The 26,909-nt window shown below is 30.8% G+C and overlaps 1 protein-coding gene across 1 annotated transcript; it reads right to left on the bottom strand.

The window, feature by feature from the left end:
• Positions 1–14,252: 14,252 nt before the first annotated feature.
• Positions 14,253–17,990, bottom strand: LOC114730712 (AP2-like ethylene-responsive transcription factor AIL5). Its single transcript, XM_028917820.1, has 9 exons — positions 17,745–17,990; positions 17,273–17,651; positions 17,047–17,129; positions 16,669–16,677; positions 16,405–16,493; positions 16,238–16,311; positions 16,068–16,118; positions 15,833–15,909; positions 14,253–15,574 (listed from the first exon to the last, which is right to left on the bottom strand). The coding sequence occupies exons 1-9, from the start codon at positions 17,869–17,871 to the stop codon at positions 14,856–14,858; spliced, it is 1,608 nt and encodes a 535-aa protein (XP_028773653.1). The 5' UTR covers positions 17,872–17,990; the 3' UTR covers positions 14,253–14,855.
• Positions 17,991–26,909: the final 8,919 nt, after the last annotated feature.

Below are 26,909 nucleotides of genomic sequence, written 5' to 3'. Positions count from 1 at the left end.
CTCAAACCATTTCCCTTTTTTTTAAGGCGTTTCAGTTAGCCTCTTGGGATACTACAAAACCTCCTCAATTACCACTCTGACCTTTCCATTTTATTTATATCTATAAATATATATATATTCTTAGGTATCTTGTCATTTATTACTTTCCATCAGTCCCTTTCCTTAACATCTCTGACTATTATTATACTTCTTCTCCTTCCATCCTTATTTATTTATTTATTTATTCTTATAAATATGCAAAAAAGAATTTTAAAAAAATTTACATATGTTAATTATATGAGAATTAACTTTTTAAATTTTATTCCCCACTTGGTATCACAGTTTATTTTAGATTTTAACTACTTTTATTTAATGTCCTCCATTTTACAGGAATATTATTAAAACTAAATAATAATTATACTTTAAAATTTTTAAAAAATGTAATTAAAGATAAGATGAAAAATTCACATCAATGTCACATGATTGTGTCATATTTTTTCATTAAACGTGTCCACAAGACTAACCATGAACTTAAAATGGGAAAAATCAATTACTATGGCTTCGTTTTGAAAAGAATAGGGAAAAGAGAATAATGAAAAAAAGGGGGGAATTTTTACTATCTTTAAAAGTTTTTTCTCCTGATATTATCTCGTCTCTATTTTTTTTCCCCTCTCCATTCATATAATTTTAACCTAATTATAATTTAGTTTTTGAAAAATATCTAGATGGCACCCATTTCTATATACTCCTCCGGTCTTTAATATATGACCCAATTCTTGAGTTGATTTTGGTCCTAAATATAAGACTCATTTCTCATATTTATCAATTTTCTCTAAATTACCCCTATAGATACTCCCTCAACCACAATTAAGTAAAAGGGAGAGGGGGTATTAAGAAAGATGTTTATGGTGTTTTAGGAAAAATGTGTCAATTTTCTTACAATTAACTAACTTACCTAACTTCCTTAATCTAATCAAATTAATTAAATGGGTCTTATTATATTAAGGACCAGAGGAGTATTAAACAATAATGTAATAACAATGTCCCGCCTACTCTACCCTATTAACACATGCCACATCATGATTTATAAATGCTCAATCGTTTATTCATATATGAGATGATAAGATTTTGGTATTAAAATTTGCTGCGAAGATAATTTTCTCATTTATGTGTGTCTAATTTTGCAATTGATTGGAAAAAATTATGTACTTTATGGATTGCATAGTAAAACTATTATTTTTTTTCTATTTTTTTAATAAATATTCAACTTATAGAAGAAAATTATAATAAATGCGATTTCTTTTATATTGAGAGAAGAATGGTTAACAAAATATAAAATAAGCATTAGTTTTAGTAGAAAGTGATTTGGCCACTTAAGCACAAGGTTTTGAATTCGAGTTCATGTGAGTACAGAAAATACCTTTAAAAGGACTCCCTCTAATTCAACTCGATAATGCTCAAATATAACATAATCATATAGACATATGAAAAAATAGTAAACAAAATAATATAATTAATCTATCGAATTTAATATATCACACAAAACGCACATATAATTCGTTCTAATTTTTTATAGAAATAATTCAAGCATGTGAATAAACTGTGTAGACATGTGGCAAGTGCAATATGTACACTCTCTTATTATACTTCTAACATGAGTGTGGAAATAATAAATACTCATCTAATCGGATTTATAAGTTACTTTTAATATGTTTTATATAAACTAAGAAAAACCTTAAATTTTATTAATTCTCATTTAAACTTTAACAACTTTTCAATTTTATCTTTATTTAATATACATTATACTTCATATAAACAAAATCAATACAAAAATAAATAAAAGGTAAAATTAGACATCCATATTAAAAATTTCTCAATGTCCTGTAAGTCAGACAAAAAAAAATCTTCCTTTCCTGTTTTACAAATAAGGTCAGGAGAGTACATAATAAGATGTTGTTTATAATTGTTTAATTTTTCTTTTGTTTTTTTTCTTCTTTGAATGTGTCCGTGAGAAGTGGTTGTATTTTGAAGAAGGGTATAATTGTCCGTGCAGAAGCAGCCCACAGATCCTGCTATAATTGCGTCAGGCGTCTTCTGGCCGTACTATTTTCTGCCGCCGGGGCACATGTGCGAGATCAGAAACAACAAAGGGACTAGATGGTAATTTCATGCTGGGCGTCCTCCAGTTCACAGATCTGGTCATCTGGATAAGGCAAAAAGCTAAAAGTTGACGGTTTTACGCATGCAATTTTGTGTTTTCTTTTGCTTATCTTATTTCTTCAAATACCAAAAAGAAAAAAAAAAGAAACAAATTTTATATTAAAAAATAATGTTATGTTATTATTTACACTATCAAACATAAAACTAGGCTACTGAAATCCGCCTTGCATTCAATTAAAAATCAATCAGTCAATTATATACCTCATAAAGAATAATGAGATTTCCTATAAAACTACATATACAGTGCAATATGATTACAAATAATTACTCCATTCCTCATAACAACTAATGAATTAATTTGGATAGATTAAAAAATTTATTTTTGTTAATTATTTATAATGAATATGAGTTAATTTCACTAAATTATCTTCATAGTTGATAAAAATTTTATATTTAGAACTAAATTTAACTATTAACTAACTTTTATATAGTTGCAATATAATACAGTTTATTCCTTTAATTGAATGAAACAAAACAACTTTACAAAAAATGAGATTAATCTGCTGCTATATAAACTAGGAAAAAAATTGAAAAATGTTATTCTATACTAAAGAACTCAGCAAAGTTACTCCGAACTTTTCAAAATTTTTGCCCACTTCTAGTATCTTTTTTTATAAGACTTAATTCAATTTTTAGTCCCTCAAGTTTTTTTTATTTAAAAAATTAGTCTTTATATCTCAATAAAAATCTGGATCATTTTGCCCCTTTCAATAACAAAACCTATGATTTGAAAATTGAGGGACTAAAATCAAAATGAGAGTAAATTTGAGGGGCAAAAAATTATAGTAACTCTTTTTATAATTGAAATCAAGTATGGATATATTAAAAATAAAAAAAGAGTTAAATTAAAATACAGTACCTGTTTTTTTAATTACAAAATGATCCTCAGACAACATGGTGCAAAGTTTGACAAGTCAATCCATGATATGGAGATATTTTTGGTTCGTTGAACCACATTTTATGGTCAAACATGTTGGTGAGTACCCGTTGAATCAGTATCAGTATGAATATAGAATCAGTATCAGTATGAATATATATATATATATAATTGAAAATGACAGCTTTTATATTATTTAAAAAATAAATAAAACAGTAAAATATTTAGTGACCTTTAAACGTGGAAGATTATAAATGGTGCGCCGAAAAATACAAAAAGAAAACGTGGAGCATGGTTGAAAGTTGAAACGAGAATGAGAGTTGCCAAAGTAATCATTTGAAAAGAGATGCAAACATAATTACGACTGTACACCTAATGGCGCCGACAGATGAATATGAATCTTTCGCCTCCATGGGCTGTGGGATCTTTTTCTTTTAAAAGTATTTTTATTTCAAATTTACGGTAAAATGGTAAACAAGACCCTCAAAAATATAAAATTACATTGGCAAAAAAAATATATATATAAAATTACAATTTGTGTACTTCAATTCAGATACTGTTTACAAGCAGAAAGAAAACTTTTAATTCAAAATGCATTCCGGTTTTCCCCGAAGACCGCCTGGGTTTCCAGGGTTAAGTTTCAGCCAACCGTTCAAACCAAAGGCAAAAAACTTTTCATTTATTATTGTTTATACTACTATTATTTTATTAAAATGTTATATATTAAATAAAAATGAAGTTATAATACTGTTAAATTTTAAAACAGAAGTAATAAAATTTATGACGATGTTCTTTTCTTAGACTTGTTGTATTAGAAATGATATTGGTTAGTTTCTCGTTTGTAACTCTTGATTGTAAACTAGTTTCTGATATTTTTTATGGGTCTTTAGGTTGTATGCTTAGGTATTCGCTTTTTCTTGTGAGCTTTGGTGGATATGTTAGGTTGCATTTAATTTTTATTTGAGTGTTTGTTTTTGTTTTTGGTTATTGGTGGTTGTACTTGTCTTTTTTAATTAATAAAACTGACTTTGTTTTGGTAAAGATAGGGATTTTATATGTCTATTTCAGCTAATATATATTTAAAAAATTACGTCTAAATTTTAATAAATAAACAAGATTAAAAATTATGTATTCTCAATTAAATTATATAGTCATGTCTTAATTTAGTAAATTTAATATTAAATAGATCATTAATAAATATTAATATCAAAAGACAAATTAGAGATTTAATATAATGAGGGGTAAATAATACACAAGATTTATTATAATATATGTTTTTTATTAAAAAATATACTTCAAGAATTTTTTTAGAATATCTTTTTAACAGTGTCAATGACTTAGACTAAATATATATTATTAAAATATATCAAAGGTTTGTGTAATTAACATAAGACAGAATGGTGGTCAGAATATTTTATTCTTATAAAAAAAGACAAGGAGCGTACTTTCTTTTTTTCGATGGCTTATCCAATAAAAACAACTGTCACCCCTATTATTTATAGAGTCAAATTAGATCACATGCAAATGTTTTATAACAAATAAATCCCGTTACATATAAATGATAACATTGATATCTATGCAGTTTTTTGGCCAAAAAAAAAAGATATCTATATAGTTTTGTTTATTTTATAAAATGTACAGTACATTTACCAAGAACAAAATACAGAGCACATCATTAAAAAAAATCATTTAAGTAATAGTCATATTCTAAATAAATTATCAAAATAAATACCACCTCTGGTCCTTAATATAGGAGTTAGTTAACTAATTTAAATAAATTAAAAAATTCATTAAGTTATTTATTTATAATAAATAAGTGCTATTTTCTTAAAAATACCTTTGTTAATTATGTGTATTAGCTATAGCTACTATTTGATAAAATCTTTAACTTATACAACTACTAGAAAGACTATTTTAAATAAATAAATAAATAAATATAAAAGACAAATTAGTTTGTAGTCTTATATTTAGAATTTTAATTAATTTTTATATTAAGAATCGGACACAATATAAGCAATATCATGAACTTCCATACTATATTTGATGAATGAATGTGTTAAGTCATCAATGGCTTTCAAAGTCTACTGCTATTACTACAATGTTGAAAAGTTCAAAACTAATAATATATTCCTCTGCTCCTATTTATAAAGCACTTCTAACATGTTTCACACAGACCAAGAAAAACCTTAAACTTCATTAACTCTCATTTAAAACTTAATGACTTTTCAACTTTATCCTTATTTAATATACATTAAACCTCATATAAACAAAGTCAACACAATAATAAATGAGAGGTAAAATTATACATCCATACAAAAAATTTCTCTTAATATCTTATAAATAGGATCAAAAAATACTTTCTCTTTCTGTCTTATAAATAGAACTAGAGGAGTATTAGAAACTTGGAAGGGGTCGTTGCTGGTAGTAATTCTGAACAGAAAAGTCCTATGAATGGACAAATTTGACTGATTTTCTCATAGATGGATTCCTAAATAAATAGACGCAAGTGATTATAACAGATACCTAATTCCGTGATTCATGAATATTTGGAATGCTGTATTCATAATAATGACGATTATATTACTTGGCACCACGTCCTACGGTATATTAAATTAAGCGCATTAATCCTCCGCGTTACATGGCTACCACTTTTATACCCCCCCTGCTTGTATGTGAGCACATTCCGTGTTTATGATTAGCACGGGGTGCTCAGTTCATATAGGCGTCTAGTTTCATATCCTCAAATTAGTCAATTGGCTCTTATAATTAGGACTGGAGGTAGTATATTATACAGATTTTTAGGGTCAATTAATGTCTTTTCTCTTCTTCCTAAAATGCCCATAATAGTATATTGAAATTACCCCCTCATCTAATTAATATGATCCATGCCTCATGGAAGTGTGGGTCATTATGAACTAAACTTTAGATAAGAACTACTCCTCCGGTCCTTATTATAAGACCCAATTTGACTTTTTATTTGGTCCTAATTATAAGACCCAATCCATTTTGTCTCTTATATTTATACATTTTTTTCCAAGATAATCCTTCTAATAATGATAGTTTTAGCCAATATACTTAATTAGCAAGGATATTTTAGAAATGACAACACTTATTTATTATAAATAACCAACTTAACTTACTTTCTTAATCTCCTCAAATAAGTCAATTGGGTCTTATAATTAGGACCGGAGGAGTAGTTAGAGATTTGATGTGATTCTAAATGTAAGCCTCAATTTTTTTAATAAATAAGGAGGATGGGCCCAATTTCTTGGTCCACTAAGTATGGGCCACGACGACACTTATTGGGCTCCACTATTTCTTTCTTTGAAGCCCAACATGACAACACCAAAATACGATATCCATGACAATTGGTTCAGAACGGACCCCAAAAATTGTACGGATCGTGATGAAATTTTACTTGTAAAAAACAATTTCCTCATTATATATATGACGAACCAATATTTAACCTTGTTAAGAGAAATATTTATATCTAGTACTCGATAATATATCGAACTAAATTGTCTCTAATAAAAAGATATTTGCATCTAGAAAAGAAATGCAAAGAAGCCAACATTTTTTACTCATAAACAATTGGGTTCTAAATACCATCTCCGGTACTAATTATAAGAGCTAGTTAACTAATTTGAGGAGATTAAGAAAATAAATGAAGTTAGTTATTAATAAATATATATTGTCTTTCCTAAAATATCCTTGTTAATCAAGTGTATTGGTTATAACTACTATTGTTAGAAGAATTAGGAAAAAATGGTATCAACATGAAAGAAAAAATAGATTGGAATCTTATATTTATGATCAAAATAAATATCAAATAAAGTCTTATATTAAAGATCGGTGATAATAGTATAAAAAATGCACAGCAAGGTAAAAAATTATTACTTTATCTGTCTTGTTTTATTTATTGAAGTTTTTTTTTTCCCTTTCTCGCTCTCCTTTTTAAAAGTAGATGGGAATTTGCTTTCTAATGCAAGGGCCGTGATAGTGAGTCCATTAGGACCGTGGATTTAAACGCAGACTTTTTAGAGGGCGGGGCTATCCTTTTTTTTGGTACAATGGGGTGATTAGTTATTGCACATTACAAACACAAAAGAGCCTTGTTTGATATATTAGGCCCAACAGCCCAACTATCTGGCCTTTCAACTAAATAAAGCCTTTATTTCAGTTAGACGTATCATTTATAAATTATAAGTAGTGTGAATTATTTCAGTTTTTCAGCAATTAAATAAAAAATGTTTAGTTATGAATAGCTACGTTACGAAAGAGATAATGGTCAAAATTACGTATTATGCCCTTTTAGTATCAACTCATGTGAAAACCATAGCTAAAGTTTCATGAAGTAATTCAGTCTCATTTCTCTTATTAAAAAACTATTGATAAAATTTAAGTTTGTTAATTTTAAAATGTTAATATTTTAATAATATGTTATATTGGAATAATTATGAGAAACATGCACGCACAGCTACTGTCAAAACTAACAATAATAAAAATATTGCAGTACTAAATTTTCTTGCCGCCAAAAATTGTAATAAAGTAAAACTAGGCGCAAACGAAGGGTTTCAAAACAGTAAGAAACAAGCATGATCTATTGGGGAATTTGAAATTGAAATTAAATGAGACAAAAGAAGAGAAAGAGACAAAATGAGGAGAATCTAATAGTTTGAACCGCACGCTTTGCAAATTCCACAGTAGTCAGAAAGCACGTGTGGCCTCATCTATCAAAGCATCATTATCGCAATGTTGAAAGAAAAATAATGATTATAATTTAATTAATTAAGTTCTAAATTATTCTAAAAGAAAGTGGAGAAGATAAATAATTAAGCAAGTTGATGAGTTATTTGTGGGCTGTGTCGTCCTTGAGATAACAATGAACTATTTTAGCTTGTTCACATCCCAAAAAGCAAAATAGTCTCTAATCACTTTCATCATTAAATTAACAAAGAAACAAACACTACGTTTTGGTTGCTAGCTAAGACATAATCCCTACTTTTAAGTAAATAATATTTTAATTAATTAATAAACAAATAAGTCAGTCAAAGGTACAAAAGGAATAAGAAATGAATAAAGCTAAGGTGGGTTGTATCCTATTATGGCCGACATGGTTTGTTTGGGAGTAAAACAAAAGGGGAACATATAGATTGTGACTTAACTCATTAGTCATTTCTCCAGAGGGATATTACAAAGTAATAGTACATTCGGTCTTTAATATAAGAGTTAGTTAGCTAATTTAAACAGATTAAAAAAATTAGTTAAGTTAGTTATTCGTAATAAATAGGTACTATCTTTTATAAAATATCTTTACTAATCAAGTGTATTAATTAGAATTAATATTATTATAAGCACTATATTAAGAAAAATAAATAAATATAAGAGATAAAGTGAATTGAGATCTTATATTTAAGACCAAAATAAAACTAAAACAAATTTTCATATTAAAGAGAGGAGGTAGTGTGTGTATGTATATTACGAACAAAAGGCAACTCAAAAAAGAGGTCCCCATACTCTCAACATTATTAACTAAAGCAACCCAAAAAAAAAGTTAAAGGTATGTATATAAGCTTTTTGCAGTGCTGAATTTGACTACCATTTGTCCCCAAGCATGAAAAATGTTTGCTTACTTTTTTCATTCTTCTTTTGTTTTTAAAATGTTTGTTTTCTAATTTCGAATAATTTGTTTTTAAAAGTATATATAGTAATATTATGAGAGAAACAGAAAAGGAATAAAAAAAATGCACATTAGTAATATAGTCATATTTTCGTGTTATCATTTAAATGTATTTTTTTCACTATTCATCGAAGAAAAATAACCCGCACACTTATCATATTTATAGACAATCGAATATACAATTTCATGTTTATGAAAAAACTTAAAGAAGTATTTGGTGTTGTGGGTTAGAATGCCTCGACAAATTAATATATTTAGGTTTGATTGATGGGGTGCCTTTTTGTTAAGATAAAAATAGAGATACTGAATGAAAATGCTAGGAAATTAAGTAATTAATAAAAACAAGTGTAAATATATGACATAAAATTTTTAATGCATTTGTGTTTTTAACAAATCTCTTTATTATCAATATAACTTTGTTTTATATTTTTGTGTGTATGTGGATTAAAATGAATCTCTATCTCTATTTGTTCAAAGTGCAGGATTTTCCAAGATATATAGCATGCGCATGTCGACTAGCTGGGGTTTGAATTTTGAAGACGAACTTTGTTGGTCTTTAATTAAATTTAGTTGGATATAAAGTACAGAATAATACAATTAATGCCAATCATAGAAAATGCATGGTTGGTGCAAAATTGATAGCCACTAACATATGCTGTGCTCACTGTGTAGGATCAGTATTTTATATATAAAGTAACTCTCCATTATTTGTGAAATGCTTAAATAATTAATAGGACCCCCATGTGAGCACACTATCACTTATAAAGATCTGCCATTTATGTTACTTTAAAATATCTATATCCAACGGCATTTTCAGAAAATTTTGAATGCAGAGCCTCTTTCTTTGAAATGAAGTAGCCTTATATTCACACCATATTATGGTATACTGCATTTAGTTTGTTATAACTATAACACTACTCCTATGATTTCATTTTAATTTGTCACTCCTAAACTTGGCCATTTTGAACATTGAGATTTCATTAAGAATAGAAAATATTTTACGACTTCAAGAGCATTGTTTCACTACCTCTGCTAATTAATATAAGATCCAATTGATTAATTTGAAAAGACTAAAAAAGATACTAAATTATTTAATTATAGTATATGTTAAATTAAAACGATAAATATTAACAAATTAGTTTGGTTAAAAATTATAAATATAATTAAGTAAGTTAGTAACTTTTTTATTCTTTTCAAATTAATTGACTGGTTCTTATATTAAGAACCAAGGTAGCATAAAAGTATTTATATATTATTAACAAAGTTCAAATATTAACAACATGATTTAATTTAAACATTTGTCTTTACAGAGTGAGTTAAGTTATTACTAATATCTACTGTTGTCAAACTCGCGAGTTGATTCTTTAAGTTTAATATTTTTACGTTTTCAACTAACAAAATCATGTCGATTCAGTTTTAAACTCGTGATAATTGTAAACTTGATTAAACTTACGAGTTCATTTATCGAATTTATCGTTTTTACGTTTTAAGCTTACAAAATTATGTTAACTCGCTTTTAAACTTGTATTAAATTTTTGGATTTGATTATATTTAGTGACTTGATATATGAATTTTATAGAAATTTCTTAGTTGAATGTGATAAATTATGAACATTGATGGATATAATTTCAATTATTTAAATTTAAAATATATTTAAATAAAATTGTTCTCATTTTTTATATATTGATTATTTGATTATATACTTTTAATACCAGTTTATTAATAAAAATAAACTTACTAATTCACGATCTAAGCTTACGATCCGAGTTTATATCATTCTCATAAGTTTGTTTAAACTCGCGAGTTTGACAACCTTGACTAATAACCATTCTAACTTCAATGTCGATGTATATATTTATATATATAGGCCTAAAATAATTAACACGGAACATGTTTAATTAGTATTTGTGAAACATATATGCTATACTTAAATAGAAGCACAAACTTATTAATAAAAAGTCATGTCTCAAATGGAACGAAATTGGGAAAAGGAAAATTTTTTGGGGAAAAAAACGGAAAGATGATTGAAAATTTGTGTGAAAGTATTATAAAGCGCCTATAAAAGATTTCCAAATTTGTCATTATCCTTGCTTTCAGGCTGCAATTAATTTTTCCCCTTTCACATGGAAATTTATCTCTCTTTCTTGCTTTTTCTTTTTTTAAGGAAAGGAATTAGATTTAAACCGAGGAAAAAGACATAGATACTTAAAATTTACCTACTTAAAAGTACTTAGCTTGTTTCGAATAAAACCAAAACATGTGAATTATTTAGACACTATTTACTTAAAGTACATAGGAAAGGAATTTGATTTAAACCAAGGGGAAAAAAAAACTCGTCTCTTGATGAGCTTATCAATTACATAAGATTCTTAATATTCTTTTCATTATATCGCATTTGCTTTTCCTATTTTTTTTTGATACAGTGAAAGAGAAAAGAAAGAACAACCTCATGCGCCTAATTTGTTGTTTCCAAAGATTCTTTAACAACTTTAAATTTACACAGTTTCCACATCTGCCAACACTATATAAATATATATATATATATATATATATATAGTTTTCTTCACGAGCACTCAAGCCACCGCATAATAAATATAACACAAATGTTTTTTTTTTGTTGTCTTTAATTTATTATAACTAGATATATTTCCCCAGATATTACGCACTGCTTGTTTGCATTAAATCAGAGTGCAAAGAAAAATTGGAGAAAAGTCTCTCATTAAGAATTTTATTTGTGAGAATGACTTAATAAATCATAGTACATATACTATATGGAATCAATTTCAGTGCTTATCGTCCATGTTTGGCATCAAAAAAATGCCATGATGCTTATCAAATCATCCCAAAAATTCAAAATTAGTTTTAATGGTCTATATTTAAAATTTTCAACTAGTAATTTCTAAATAAAAAATTATTTTCTTAAAAAATTACAATGAAGATATTATATTTATTTTGGAATATGTACATACTAAAAGAAATACATTTTTTGAAAAACAAAAATATTAAATATTAAATCTACCATCGATATTAAATTTGAATAGTTAGGATTTAATGAACATCACGATGGTCGTCGCTATGATAATTATTGAAATCAATGCCTATACTATTTGTATACAAAATTTGTAAAGTGCTAGTATTTTTTTAATAAAAATTTATCAAGTCTGATACTTCTCACCAATAATATTTTTAATAGGAAAATTTTCTGCATTTTTTCACATAAAAATAATTATTTGTGAATTTATTTTAAAGCAATCCATGCTGTGCAGAGCAAAGGGGGGAAAAAAAACTTTTGTATGGCAATGCGCAGGATGAAAAACCAGCAGGATTAGTTATCAATCAGACTTGATAACAAAGCTAATTATTCCCAGCATCGTCCAACAAAGATGCAGAGCAGAAGATTAATTATGTAAAACTAATAATTATAGAAGCCCTCCACACGTTGTCTCAGTCACCTCAATTTTCATCATCATTTGATTAGAGTTAAAACTTAGAAGTGAAAATATGGCATTATGGCTTAACTATAGCAAGCAAATATATATATGAGAAACCTAATTATTCCAGTTTCCACGAAAGCTTCTTTGCAATACAATCACAATGGAATATTCTCATAGCAATGGGGTTGGATCCAGTGATGATCCATCACACAGCCTTATAAATCAAAACAGCTTTCATATTTACTCCATGGCTTCCGTTTTTAGTACTTTATTGGTACTTCAAAACTGAAACACAGTAATTTAATTTTCAAAAGAGAAAAAAGAAAGGCAAAAACACTGACCAAACGGTCAAAACAGTGGTCAAAGATGAAGGCATGGTGGTGGGGAAGAATCTAATGAGCGCCGAAAGGTACAAAGGACAGGGTCATCGTCGTCATCATCTTCTTTTCTTCAATCCTAAGAAGAGGGTTTATTAACATGAGACAAAAAAAGATGAAAACTTTCTTATTCTTTTCCCATTTTTTCTTCATTCTATTCCCTCGATCCTTTTCCATGTTCATGTTTTCTTCCTCTTTAATTTTTGAACTCGACATGAGTTGTTGCAAGTTCAAAAGTGAATAAGGGGGACCCCATTTCAAAAAGCTCACAAACAATGTATATATATATATATATATATGCACAGAGAGAGAGGGTTTAAAGGTTTCTTAGTTTCTGTCCCTTATTGCATATATATGATCATGATGATCTAGTTTTCCTTTAACTTTTGAATTTGGATTATCTCACACACACACATATACTTTTGGTCAAAATGGTGCTCGTCCTTCATAATTAGTGGCCCCTAATAAGTTTAACTTTCTAATGTGAAAAGTAAGGACGACCAATTATTGCAGCCTCAGTTCAAGTCGTGTATGGTGCTGATGAGAAGATTCACTTATAAAATTAAACTCATGCACTATGACTTACACAGTAAGAGAACAAAAAGTTGGTAGTAAAATAGTACCTTACTGGTTCGTGCCATTACTAACGCTTTCTCTTCGTAATATTCTCTCGATTTTTTTGTTAGCTCTGTTAACTTGGCACAGGTGTTTTTTTATCAGAGATAATCATATTTAAAACACTGTCAGACATTAGATTTGAACACCTCTCTTCACCAGAATTCAAATATTGATTCACTAGGTTATAAAAAATTAGTTCTTTCTATTAAATTCAATTCCTACTAGTATCTTTTCAATAGTAAATAGTACTATTCTTTTGAGTCATTGAACCACTGATGTGAGCAGAGATTGTGTACGAAGCAAGGTATCAGGGTAAGCATCGAACACTTTATATTTCATGTCCTGGATTCCTCATTAGCGATCTGTGCCTTTTCTCTGTTATTCTACGACGTTGATGAACATTATCCATGCATCAAATCTGGTCTGTTTCAGGTGAAATGTAATTGGAGTTCGCGCCTTCACAATTAGTATATATGTTGAATTATAGTGGAATCACATAAATGAAACTTAATTTCAAAGCAGCGAGTAAAAGTAATCATTTTCTTTGGACGTACCGTCAAAGAGCAACATGCTGGCCACCACAAAGTACAGCCTATTGGACAAGCATGTGAGAAGAAAAAATAATAATAAATCTAAAGTGTAAACTAAACGAACGTATGTTGATTTTTTTTAAAAGAATTTTTAAAACATAATTCCAACTATTTTTTACCACAAGATTGTATGCTTTATATTTTGCATGGGGTCATTTGAGTTACATGATTCGCATATTCACATATTCACATGTCGATTGATTGTTGTTGTCCATTATCATAATATTTAAACATGATAAATAAAGACGAGCCGACGTGGAGGGTTAATATTAATCACCAGAGACTTCAATATATCTCGTTATACATTCAATCTGAATTCTGAAAATTATTTTAATATCGTAAAACAATCATGAATCACAATTATAATTTTACTGGGAAAAAAAATTAAAACGATCAGATTAAAGTTGAGCTTAAATTGGTGTTAATTGAATTGAATTCCCTGAAAAGGCTGAACATATAAGGATCTGGATATACATATCCGCTGAGAGGAAAATATGGACGATAGATATTTTTCATTTTTTTTTTCCACAATGAAGGAAAAAGTTGGTAGGGGCACCAACAAAACGAAAGGATTACAAAGGGATACCTTTCCTATTATACCCAAATAAAACATATCAGTACAGTAGTAAAGGAATGATAAGAACCAAAAAGCAAAAGGCAAGAGAGAATGAGAAAAAAGCAAAAGCTAAATCCAACACTTTGACAAGACCACCTTTGTTAGTACTGTGTCAGCCCTCGTGAAATTATCAGTCACCCCTTCCCCACCTCATCCTCATCCTCATCCTCATCTCCTTCCTCCCGCGCCTCTGCATGTTTAAACCTTAAAACCCAGATTCATAAACTAATCATATCCACGTTCCCGCGCAGATCAGTTCATAAAACCTTATCCCTTTCACACAGTCTATATATATAGATATACACACCAGTAGTGTAATAATCGTTATTTGTGTCCCATAATGATTCGTTTCATGTTTGGCAGAGAGGCATAGGGGTGGGTGTGTGAGAATGTCCTCCCCTTTCATGATTATGCACAGATTCTCATTTCTGCATGCAAAAGAGGGAGCTACATATAAAGAAAGCTTATTCCATGCCAAAAATTGGGGTTTGAAAGAGACTGGTTTTTGCATGGGTTTGGAAGGTGTGCAGGGTAGGTCCAATGATGCTCCAGTTTCCATAGCCAGAGGAGCTTTCATAACTAGGGTTACTATTTAAAGCAATGGGCGTGGCCAATGGGATCATCAATGAACTCGAACCGGACGAAGAATCACCGCCATTATTATTATTATTCCCACTTTGTTGTTGCTGCTGCTGAACAAACATGCTCGTACTGGAGGGAGTAGTGGTAGAGAGGTCCACGTTGAAGGGTAGGACAGATGTTACGGAGCCATTGGTGGAAGAAGATGGTTGGATCAAGGAAGGGTTCTTGTTGTAACCAGCGAGAACGGAGGACCAGTAATGATGATCTGAAGTGTCCTGTTTGATGGGTATGGCGAATGTGAGAGAATTGTTAGAGCTTGATGGCGGTGGTGGAGGTGGTTGGGATGCGAAAGTGACGGAGGAGTTGGCGGAGGAGAGGTCTCGGTCGTCGACGGACCGAGCTCCGTCGGGGCTCTTGGTGTGGTCGGACGGAGAAGAATCCGTCGAGTTCTTGGTCTTGCCGGAGAGTCCACCGATGGGAAGGCTACTATTCGCAATGCTCTTCACGTCGTAACGGCTCATGTCGAAGTTGGTCACCGCATTTATTCCTCTGAACTTTATGGCCGCTATATCGTACGCCTCCGCTGCTTCCTCTTGGGTGCCTATTTTGTTGAGATACCATTTAAAAAAAAAAAGGGGCAAATGTGTCATTTTCCATAGGAAGATTTGTATCTCACATGTATAAATTAATTAAATTATTAAATGAAATCTATGTGCGCGTGATATGTACACAAACTGTCACCAAGACATATGATTAGTTTGGTTTAGGTGTATCCGATACATGATATCAGATCTAATTTAGATGGCAAAAAAAAAAATCTAATTTAAAATTATATATATTAATAAAAAAAAGGACTCACTGAAAGTGCCAAGGTAGAGGTCTTTGTTTCCGGCGACTCTGCCTATTCTTGCCTGCCATCGGCCATGCTGGTGATGTCTGAGACAACAAAGTTGAAATTTTAATCCCACAAATACACACACACACACATATTTATATGTATATGATTTTTTTTTTGGTGACACATTGTAGTTTTCATTTGGAATCAAAAGATATGGTGCCAAAAATGCTAGATGCCAAAAAGATTTGGACTATACCTCGTCACTCCTCTATATATTGAGGCGCCTCTCGAGAATCCACTACTCCTCCTAAAATATAAATTAAAAAATTAATATATATTTATAGAAATACATTTTTTTACCGGAATATTTATAGAAATACATTAAATGCATGGAAAAAGAGGGGTCCAAAGAATGCAAGAATTTACCTTCGAAGAGAAGCAACAAACTCCTGCCTTGTCATGTTCTTCATCTCTTCCAGTTCCTTCTGGTAGTTTGAAATCTAACAAAAATAGACAAAAAATAATGAATAAAACAAAAAAAATTGTAAATAAGCAAAAAAAAAAAAAAGAAGGGCATTGCGTGTTGGGCTTACCGGAAAGTTGGTGGTGGTGGTCGGACCCCAGTACTTGAGAGCAGCGAGATCATAAGCTCTGGCTGCCTTCTCTTCCTTATCGTAGCCACCTGCGAATATATATCACAATAATAACACAAACAAGAAGAAACAAAAACCTCTTTTAGCAAAATCATTAGCCTTGTGTAGAATCTGAATCTAACAAATTTACTAAATAAAGCTTTTTCACAGTAGCAACATAATGACGCTTGCTGTTTTTTTTTCCCAAAAAAAAAAATTGCTCACCCAAATACACTGAATCATGATCAGAATCAGGCATCGTTCGTCAGTCAGGCCCAAACCAAAAGCACCATCACAAGAAGCACCCGTCAGAATCTTCAGACTCAGAAATTTAAAATAATAATAATAAATTTTCTCTTTTCAGACGAAAGATCCTTAATCTTAATCTGATGACATAAAGCGAGTAATCAGATCCATTGAAATGGCTATTCGTTATTGGGATTTGAGAGGGAGACACATTCTTTTACTCCCATTTATTCTGGTCCCGTTTATATAGCGAACCGTGTTTGTCAAACCCAGTGTTTCCAGTCCCAGATCTAGTAGACCCGGTTCGACTCAGTTTTAAGAAACCCTAGAGGACGCGATCGTCAATTCCAACATTACCTTGTCTTCCTTTCCGACTTTGCCCTTCCCTTCTGCAACTGTTGTCCCATAGATGAGCCTCGTATCTTCCCGTCCATCTATGCCTGCACTTAAATACTTCAAGTTCATTTTCACACTAAAAACAAATTTAGATAAACAAATAATATCGGTATGTATTTTTTCTTTTTTAGTTTTATTGGGGGGTTCTTATTATTCTTATTGGAGTTATGATAAATCGAATCCCCACCGTGTGACGCCGCGGTAGATGGAGGTGCGTTGGCCAAAGGTGTCGACGCTCTTCTTCGGGGACGGCTCAGCCGGAATCAGCTGCGTCTGTTTCTGTTGCGGCTCGGCTTGCCCTCCTGCGGGAGCGAAGCCACGAAGGAAGCTGGCGGCTATCGTCTTCAGCTCGGAATCATATATCTCGTTCTCCACCACCGTGCCCAGCGTGTTGTCGGCAGGGAACTGCGTAGGCGCAGGAGCAGTTGTGGCGGCGGCTGAGGCGGCAGCAGTTCCGCCAAGGAAGTCCTCGAACTTAGGGCCCCCAGTGAACATGGAGAGGCTGGTCGGTGCTGCTGCGACCGCACCATCCTTGGCTTCGGCAGGGGCGTCGACGGTGTGGTTACCTGAAACGTTTTTTGCAGAAATTTCAGCAAATAATAATTCACAGGAATTAATTATGGGGTGAAATAAGGAAAACAAGAGAGAGATAGAGATACCTGTGAGAGAGAGAGTGGGGGTAGGGGAAGAAGAGGTGAAGGAAGGGAAAAGAGGGAAGTGTGAGGAGGAAGATAAGGGGTTGGAGAGAGAGAAAGCGAGCCAGTTAGAGGAGGAGGAAGAGTCCATGGTGGTGGTATTGGATGATGTGTATAACTGTGAGAGACTGACTTTGGGAAGTGGGATGAACCGGAGGTATCTTCGCTTTTAGGGAGAGAACGAGCCTGAGAGAGAGAGAGCGTGTGTGGGAGAAGTTGAAGAAGGGGGACGCAGAATATGACACAGATATAGAGGCGGTCTTAAGAGAGAGGGGGAGGGAGTTCTGCTAAGTTGGTACCTGCTGAGCCTTGCACGAAGAACGAGGGTCTTCACCATGGTAACTCTAATATCATCAGCCAGACCTTAAGTGATGTTTAAACTAAATGACACACTCTTTCTATCCGTGCCATCTTCATCTAGAAGAGTTCCATCATTATAATTAGAATTATAAATCACTTAATAAGACATCCCCCCTCATTATAAAGTTTAAATATTGCATGGTTTACAAAATGATTAAAATTGATTAAAGATAATAAATATTCTAAAAATATATATTTTTCAAATAAACCCTTGTTTTTAAGTGGGTTGGTGTGTGAGAAAAAAAAATAGAGAGAGAATGCATGTGAAAAGATAATGAGAGGAAGTGTATTAATCAGAGATGTATTTACTATTTAAATAAACCTACAGGAGATCTTATTAAATGAGACAAATCATTCAAAAAAAATAGATCTTGTAATAAGAAATGGAACTAGTATTAATTAATTTTTTTATAATATAAAAAATATTATATTTAAATATACATATAAATAAAATTGAAATTTTCTTTTATTTTCAAATAAAGTCTGTAACTTATTACCTCTCATTAGTTTTGACGAGGTGGCAGGGATGCTATATTCCAAAATTAACAATTCAGAACAATCTCATTTTGTTGCTATAGATACATGTTAGTGTATATCATCGATATATAATATGTCTCATAAAGTTACATGACATCCACGTTAACAAAAGTTTACACGAGTTAGGAATAAGTCATATTGTTTCCCACTTTAATTTGTGAATGATAATATATATATTTGTGCATATATTAGTCATGGAAACAAATATTTTTATTTTATCATAACGAGACAATTCAAATGTGAAATTTACTATATTACCTACTGGTCTTAATATAAAATTTAATTTGTATTTACACTACAAATTAAAACTTACATTAAAGATTAGAAGTAATAAACGAATAAATTGATATATTAATTAACTGTATTTGTCCGCCTCGACGCGATGGGAGATACTGACAATGAGACGATGTTAGCGGCCTTTCCTAACGTTATGTTAAATTGCATGCCGAAAAGTAAATGCTACTTGCAGTTTATAAAAACCTTTTTTTTATTTTAGTTTTAAATATAAAATTTTAATCTATTTTGTCTCTCATATTTATTATTTTCTTAAGGTAGTTATTATAATAATGATAGTTTTAACCAATACACTTGATTAACAAGAATATTTTTTATATCTTAGAAACGTTTATGATGTGCTAATCTCTAGATGGCATGGAAGGATAACAGGTTATTAATTACTACCTAACTTGACTTTTAATTATAATATTTCAATTCATTTTATTTATTTATTTTTTCTCAAGATAATCTACATAGTAATGGCAATTCTGCTAATACATTTAACTAGTAAATATTTTAGGAAAGACAATATCTGTTTATTACCAATAACTAATTTAACTAATTTTTTTAATTTACTCAAATCAGTCAATTAGCTCTTATATTAAAAACTGAAAGTAATAATATTTAGTATAATTAAATACTACCTCCAGTCCTTAATATAAGACTCTATTTGACTTTTATTTTGGTCCTAAATATAAGAACCCAATCCATTTTGTCTCTCATATTTATGTATTTTTTTCCAAGATAGTCCTTCTAGTAATTGTAGTCTTAACCAATATAGTTGATTAGTAAGGATATTTTAGGAAAAGCAATACCTTTTTATTATAAATAACTAACTTAACTTCTTTCCTTAATCTCTTCAAATTAGTCAACTAGGTTTTATAATTAGGACCGGAGGTAGTAACTGGCAAGAAGTTTCTAATAAAAAAAATTAGTTTGAAAGAAAAAACGGTGAGGGTTTTGCTTTGCATGAAAAATTAGTGGGCATTTGCTTCAGAATAATGGTGAGTACTTGCATGCAAATCGCAAAATATACGGAACTGATCAAATATACATGTGTGAATGATCAGGAGCACGGTTCAGCAAGAAGGCATGTTTTTTGATTAATTTCAGCTTCATATTTCAACTTTAAACACTAGAATAGCATCTAAACGAATAATTTACACTAAAATATTATACAGTGATGGCATGAATTTTGTAAAGCGTAAAATCCGAGGAAAAAATATTGATAAACGAGGTTAAGGGATTTATAATTTTAATAAAGTTAGTAAGGGTAAATATTCAAAATTTATAATGCTCACTTGTACGAATTTTCCCAAAATCAGTGGAGACATTGGCGCGCCCACCCTGTGCAGCATGTACCCTGCGAAGTATGTAGGTATGCCTTTGTTGCATGCTAGTACCATTCTTAATTTAAAATCTAATTAATTAATTTAAAAAAATTAAGAATGTTAATTAAATTAGTTAGTATGATATGTTTTTTTATAAAACACCTTAAATATTTTTCTTAATTTTCTCCCCCTCTCCTCCTTTATTATTATTAGGGAATATGAATGGGGCTAATTTAAAAAAAGTTGGTGAACATATAAAATAAAACTTACATATAGGACCAATATCAACTCTCCAATTAAGTCATACAATATGTTATATGAAGCACTACATAAAGTTAGCTACACTATAACCCATGCATATAAAATGTTTTTACTATTAATTTTATATGCTAATTATATATAATAACAATAATATGTACTTTTTAATTATATTGATGACTACCTATTAGCAAGCCCTTCTAATGAGAAATCAAAGCTAGCTACACAAAGATACACTGTCCTGTTGTATCTCACTGTGATAAGTGCTTATAAATACTTTTATACAAGTCAAGACAAAATTCATCTCACATTTTAACTTTGTATTTTATAAGGCATGATTAAAAATACATTTTAAAAAGATTCAATCGTAATTTCACGCAAGCCGGTAGATAATTATAGAGTATTAGTAGTGAGGCGGTTGGTGTATGATTGTGGGGAAGCAGGACGGAAGAAGAGGGGACACGATGACCCATGAGGAGCTGCCATTCTTCACAGTTCTCTCTTTTTCTTTATCTCTTTTATGTATGCTTTGCCCTTTCTTCGTTTCATTCTCTCTGCTTTTGAACATCCCATTCTGATCACTCCCTCCCTTTCTTCTTCTTTTCTCTCTTTTCTTTGACTCACTTCAACCTGCCTTTCCCGCCATTTTCATTACATTCTTCATTTTTTTATCCTTCCTTCAATCCTTACGCATAGAGATAGAGAGAGACCAAACACGTCTCAACTTTGAACCATACATATTTTATAATTTGATCCTATCCTATAATCATTGATGTTCTTCTTTTTTTTTTTTTTTTTAACCTTTTGAATATAAAATAATTTTAAAAAACTTGGAGTGGAGATTTAATTGGGAACACCTGGCTATGTAAATAAAATCATATATTTAATTAAACGGAATTAAACTCATCAGCTGGATTAGCACAGAGCTAAGTTAGATTGATTGATTCTATACTTTTGGCCAAAAGATTGATTGATTGAATGAGTTAATTTGGAAGAAGAAAAAAAAGAGAAAGGAATTAAAGAAAGAAAATGTGATTTGGGCTGTGAGATGAGATAACAAAAATTGGCCCCGGCAGTAGCATACGGCAGCACCGAACTGTGGGGACACGTGTAGCAAGTATCCATGTCCTAAACAAAGAGGTGGTGACACGTGTTGAATCAGTGAGGAGCATGTATCTACAGGTGGAGCATTTTCCCCATTTATAAGTAAATCATGATTGGATTCGTGAGTAATTAATAAGCCACTCTTACTTCTTATAAGAAGCAAAATATTGCGTTTTGCATGCTCCCTATGCCCATTTTTTGACATCCTTTTAACTAAATTACACAATTTTAAAAATTAGCTAAAAATAATTAAAAATAATAAATATGTTAAAGTTGATTTTTTTTAAGTACGTTCTTATTTAACAAAAAAGAGAAATACCATTAATGAGACAAAACATGAAAGAAAATGAAATGTGAGAAAAAACGATGAGAAAAAATAAAAAGCTGATTCAGAATAAAATTGGTAAAAACGCATTTAATATTTTGATACTTCTGAAGAATATCTTTGTAAAAAAATCTAATCGATTTCCATCTAAATTAGTAATGTTATCTCTTCTTTTTTTTTTTGTTGACCAGGAGTAATATTAAGAACCGTGGCGAGGGGAAGGCATAATGCAATGCCTCCAAACAGAAGGAAGGCTCCCCCTGCAACAACAGTATGGCACCGCCACCTCACGCGAAAACCAGAGACGTTCATGCACATATACATACCAACCATCACATTTGTCGCCATATTTATTAATTAATAATAATAATAATAAATGTACACACATATAAATAGGCTCATATATATCTACCCTTTTAATTTATTGCTCTCGCATTTATAAATAGGCTCATTTCCCTACCTACAACGAACTTTCTTCTTTTCATTTCTAGAAACCTCTCTTCATCATCGCTTTAATTTCTACGTAAATACGTACAAACTTGCAAGTCCATCGTTGGTATATATAGCACATATATCGAAGGTACATGCACACGGAATATTACTCTATGTGCATTTAATATTATAATAATAAATATATCAAAATAAAATGATCGCGAGTGGATGCTTTTTTTTTTTCCCCTGTGCTTATCATGTTCAAACCGGTACCTTCACACTTAAATTAAAAAAAAACCTTAAGATAAGTGTTTAATATCAATTGAATCATAAGAGTCCGATAAGGAGGGCTATTAATTAACTTATGGGATTTGGATTGATACAAGGTTTGCATAATCATGAATCTGAAGCATTATTAGATTCCGTGAAATCCAATTTGGTGAGATACTATCTTATCATTATTGGATCATCATTCTCAGTATATATATTACTTTTATTTTTAATATAAGAGTTAGTTTGATATTCAATTTAGTCATAGACATAAGATTCTGATATACTTTATCTCTCATATTTATCTATTTTTTTAAGGTAGTTCTTATAGTAATGTTAATTTGCTAACCAAGACACTTGATTAACAAAGGTATTTAAAAAAAATAACACTTATTTATTATAAATAATTTACTATATTAATTTTTTTAATCTACTCAAATTAATTAACTAGCTCTTATAGTAAGGATTAGAAATAGTATATGAAATTGCGTGAGCATTTTGTCTTTGTATGTGTGTATACGTATTTTTGTGTATGTGTGCGCGCATATATATATATATACACGCATATACGTTGAGAAAGTAGGTAAAGTCCAAAACTCACATGGGGGAAGGAAACAAAAGAAAAGAGAGAAGAAACACATGGAGGAACAGAAATTGCCATACCTAGAGAGAATGGCGGAGTTGTTGAGACAGGAGTGACGTTGTCAGAAATCATTATTCAACTTATATGTGTAACCAATTCACGTACCCTCTCGTATTCAATCAACTTCTTCCCATACAAGAATATTCCGCCTTTCTATTTTTATCAGCTTTTTTCTTTTAATTTTATTGTGAAGGGAAACATCCAGCCTCCAATAACATGAATTTTGATTTGTGTGACTGACTATATGTACCGCTATAGATTTCCCGTGATTTAATCGTAAAGCACGCGCACGCGCACACACATATATAAACCTATATGTTGTAGGTTTATTTGAAATGGTGATATAGGATCCTTCAAACACAGTTTTGTCTTGGTTTATATATGTAAACGTTCTTATGAAACAAATTAACATAAGCAACTCCAAACTAAAGAGACAGGATCCGAAAATTAAAAGGAACATAGAAGTAAGCAAGGTGAAAGACTAATTAGATTATCTTAGAAACGTTTATGTGCTGATCTGGATGGCATAGAGAATAACAGCTTATTAATTAGTTCGGTTTAAAGATGATTTAATAGTGATGGCCAAGTTTTGACAAAGCAGTTGCTAGTTAATTCACAAGCTCACAACTTTCTTCTGGTTTTAATTTTTTTAGCCCCTTTTAGTCAGAAGTGTTATCGTAGTCGTTTTGCGTCACAAGTTTATTTCATCTCAATCTTGAGAGCGTGCAGTGTATTTTCAGATTTTTTTCGATATCCTGGTTCGTAGATAAAATGCTGCAGGGTTCTTTATACTGAAACTTTAAATTGTTACTTTTCAAAATTATATTACTCTATGACTCGTAAAACTCGTTCGAAAGAAATAAGAGGGACGAAAAAGTCAATTAAAAGTGATAAAGACAATGCTATTTTCTTTCAAAATGTTCAATAAATATTATAAAGAATTTTGTATTAAGTACTAATGAGTAGATTTTATAAATAAAACAGAAGAGAATAAGCTACGAAAAAGGTGATAAGAATATAATGAATGTTTTATTTTATTTAATGCCTACAAATAGAATCCATGAAGCTTCTCAATTAATTAATAAAACATGATTTCCCCAAAAACAAACACATTGTCCCCCCACATGCGTCCACATATTAATATGAGGAACCCGCTAATTTCTCTTTAACATATACTCCTCCGGTCCTTAATATAGAACTCAATTCTTGAGTTGGTTTTGGTCCTAAATATAAGACCCATTTCCCATATTTATCAATTTTCTCTAAATTACCCCTATGAATACTCCCTCAACCATGATCAAATAGAAGAGGGAGAGGGGATATTAAGAAAGATGATTATGGTGTTTTAGGAAAAATGTGTCACTTTTCTTATACTTAACTAACTTATCTAACTTCCTTAATCTAATCAAATTAGTTAAATGGGTCTTATATTAAGAACCGAAGGAGTATTATTAAACAGGATGCTGCCTATAATGCACATCTTTAAGGCTTTGTTTGGTGTATAGAATTTGGTTTGTGGGAAGCAAAAAGAGAGGGGGAATCACTAAATCACTTGGTCTAGAACAACCCCATATATGGAAATTTTTTTGATATTCCTAGGAGATTAAAGGTTTTTTTTTCAAAAAAAAAAAAAGAGACCAAAATGTTTTGTAATGACACAATCACGACGTTGATGGGCTGTGCAAACAAACATCAACATTAACGACAAGTTTTGTAGTCTCCAGATCTCTTCGCTCCACGTTGCTTTGTCATCATCCTCTGTGTCCATTCCTTCCTTCCCTCTTTGGATGCCAATAATGAGTCTGTCTATTTTTGAAAATTTCTTCCTCTTAATATTTTCTCATCCCTCTTTTTCTTTCCAGTCCAAACGAAATCTAAAGATCATCTTAATCAGTCTTTAACTATCTTTCCTTCCATTATTCAAATACATACAAAAACATGTTTTATAGCCACATATTCTCCTCTCTATTATACTTTTGTGTTCGAAAATTAATTCACATTAATTCATTGAAAAATCTTGATATAATATAGTGTACCAAACAAGGCCTTAACTGTATAGATCATGCAGTTGAAGAGGATTTTATTGTTGTTAATTTGAATGAACGGTCCGGCTCTTTATAATACGTTTGTATTGAAAATTTTAATTCAAATGGGATAAGCACAAGTCCAAAGGGGAGACAAAAAAAGGCCACAAATCAATCACAAAGCACATGCGAAAGAGATTTAAAAAGAGGAAAAAACTAGACAGAGGAGGAAAAGAAAGAAGGATTAGGTGCATGTAGGTAGAAACAATGGGAAGGAGGATCTCAAAACCCGGATACGAGTCAAAATGCTTTTACACGAAGCAATCAATTATATATAGAAGATATCTCAGAAGAAAGTTGCAGAATATTAATGGTAAAGTCATTTCTTAAGGAATAAATAAACAGAAAGAGACAAAGGAAAATGGCTTCACATTGGTTGAGAGTTCGGCGCGAGCAGTGTGTGTTCGCATTTGAGTTTGCTTTCCCTTCTATCTAAACACAACATGATCCATCCTTAGCCATATATTTATAAGGCCATTCAATAAAAAGCATAACTTACAAACCCAAATGAATCGTCCTATCTCTCACCCTTTTCCGTTTTGACTCTTTATGTATACATTTTTAATACACGAAGATGCTCTCTGAGTAGAGACACAATCAGGTATTAAATGAAAATTTATCTCTTAACAGGAATTCTAATCTTGATTCATTATACTGTGAGAAATTAGTATATTCAATTAAATCTGATCCTTATAAAATATATTTGTAGTTTGTGTGGCGAGTGCTTCTCCAAACCAAAAAAAAAAGAAAGATAAATGAATCATAAAATGTGTCAAATACTTGTTTGTTGCGAGTAATGCTGTTTAAAGTATTATGGGGCATTAAATATAAACATCTCTTGCTATAGGAATTTAAATATTGGTCTATGATAAGTCACGTTATGAGCACTCGCTCTTTTCATAGATTAACCAAATTCTTTGAGTTATAGATATCTCTATTTTAATTTTTAATATTTAAACATTTTCTTGTGTACAAATGGCATAAAATTTGGGATGAGTTGAATTGCTTTGTATTATAAATAGTATAATTAATGTGATGTAAATTTTAAATTTGAGAGTAAGAGTAAGAATAGTTACCGACAAAATGGAGGAGGGTGTAGTAAAAACAACTGACAAGCAAATAATAGAGAGGATAAAGGCGAATATATAACAGAGCAGGTAGGGAAGCAATTAGGATAGGTTAAAGGAAGATCGCATATCTTTGCAAGACCGGTCAAACTTTGTGACTTGTGGTCATATGGACAAGACGAATCATTCATTCATCACGTTCAATCACTGTTCATTTAACATTTTTTAATAAAATATTGGTGTTTATTATTATTGCTTTGTGATCACTTCTCACACTTGTTGACCCACCTCATATTTTTGCAGCACTATATGTATGTGTGTGTGTGTGTGAATATATTTGGCAATACGGATTATTAGTTTAATAATATGGAATAACGTGGTCTTATTTCTCAGCTTATACATGATTAAAACAGGGTCATATAATTAAATGTGGGTCCTAGTC

Source organism: Neltuma alba, unplaced genomic scaffold (assembly GCF_004799145.2).
Source record: "Neltuma alba isolate B1F8T4 unplaced genomic scaffold, ASM479914v2 tig00012763_pilon, whole genome shotgun sequence".
NCBI lineage: Eukaryota > Viridiplantae > Streptophyta > Magnoliopsida > Fabales > Fabaceae > Neltuma > Neltuma alba.
Note: the sequence above shows the minus strand (reverse complement) of the source record. Positions and strands in the feature narration are given on the sequence as shown.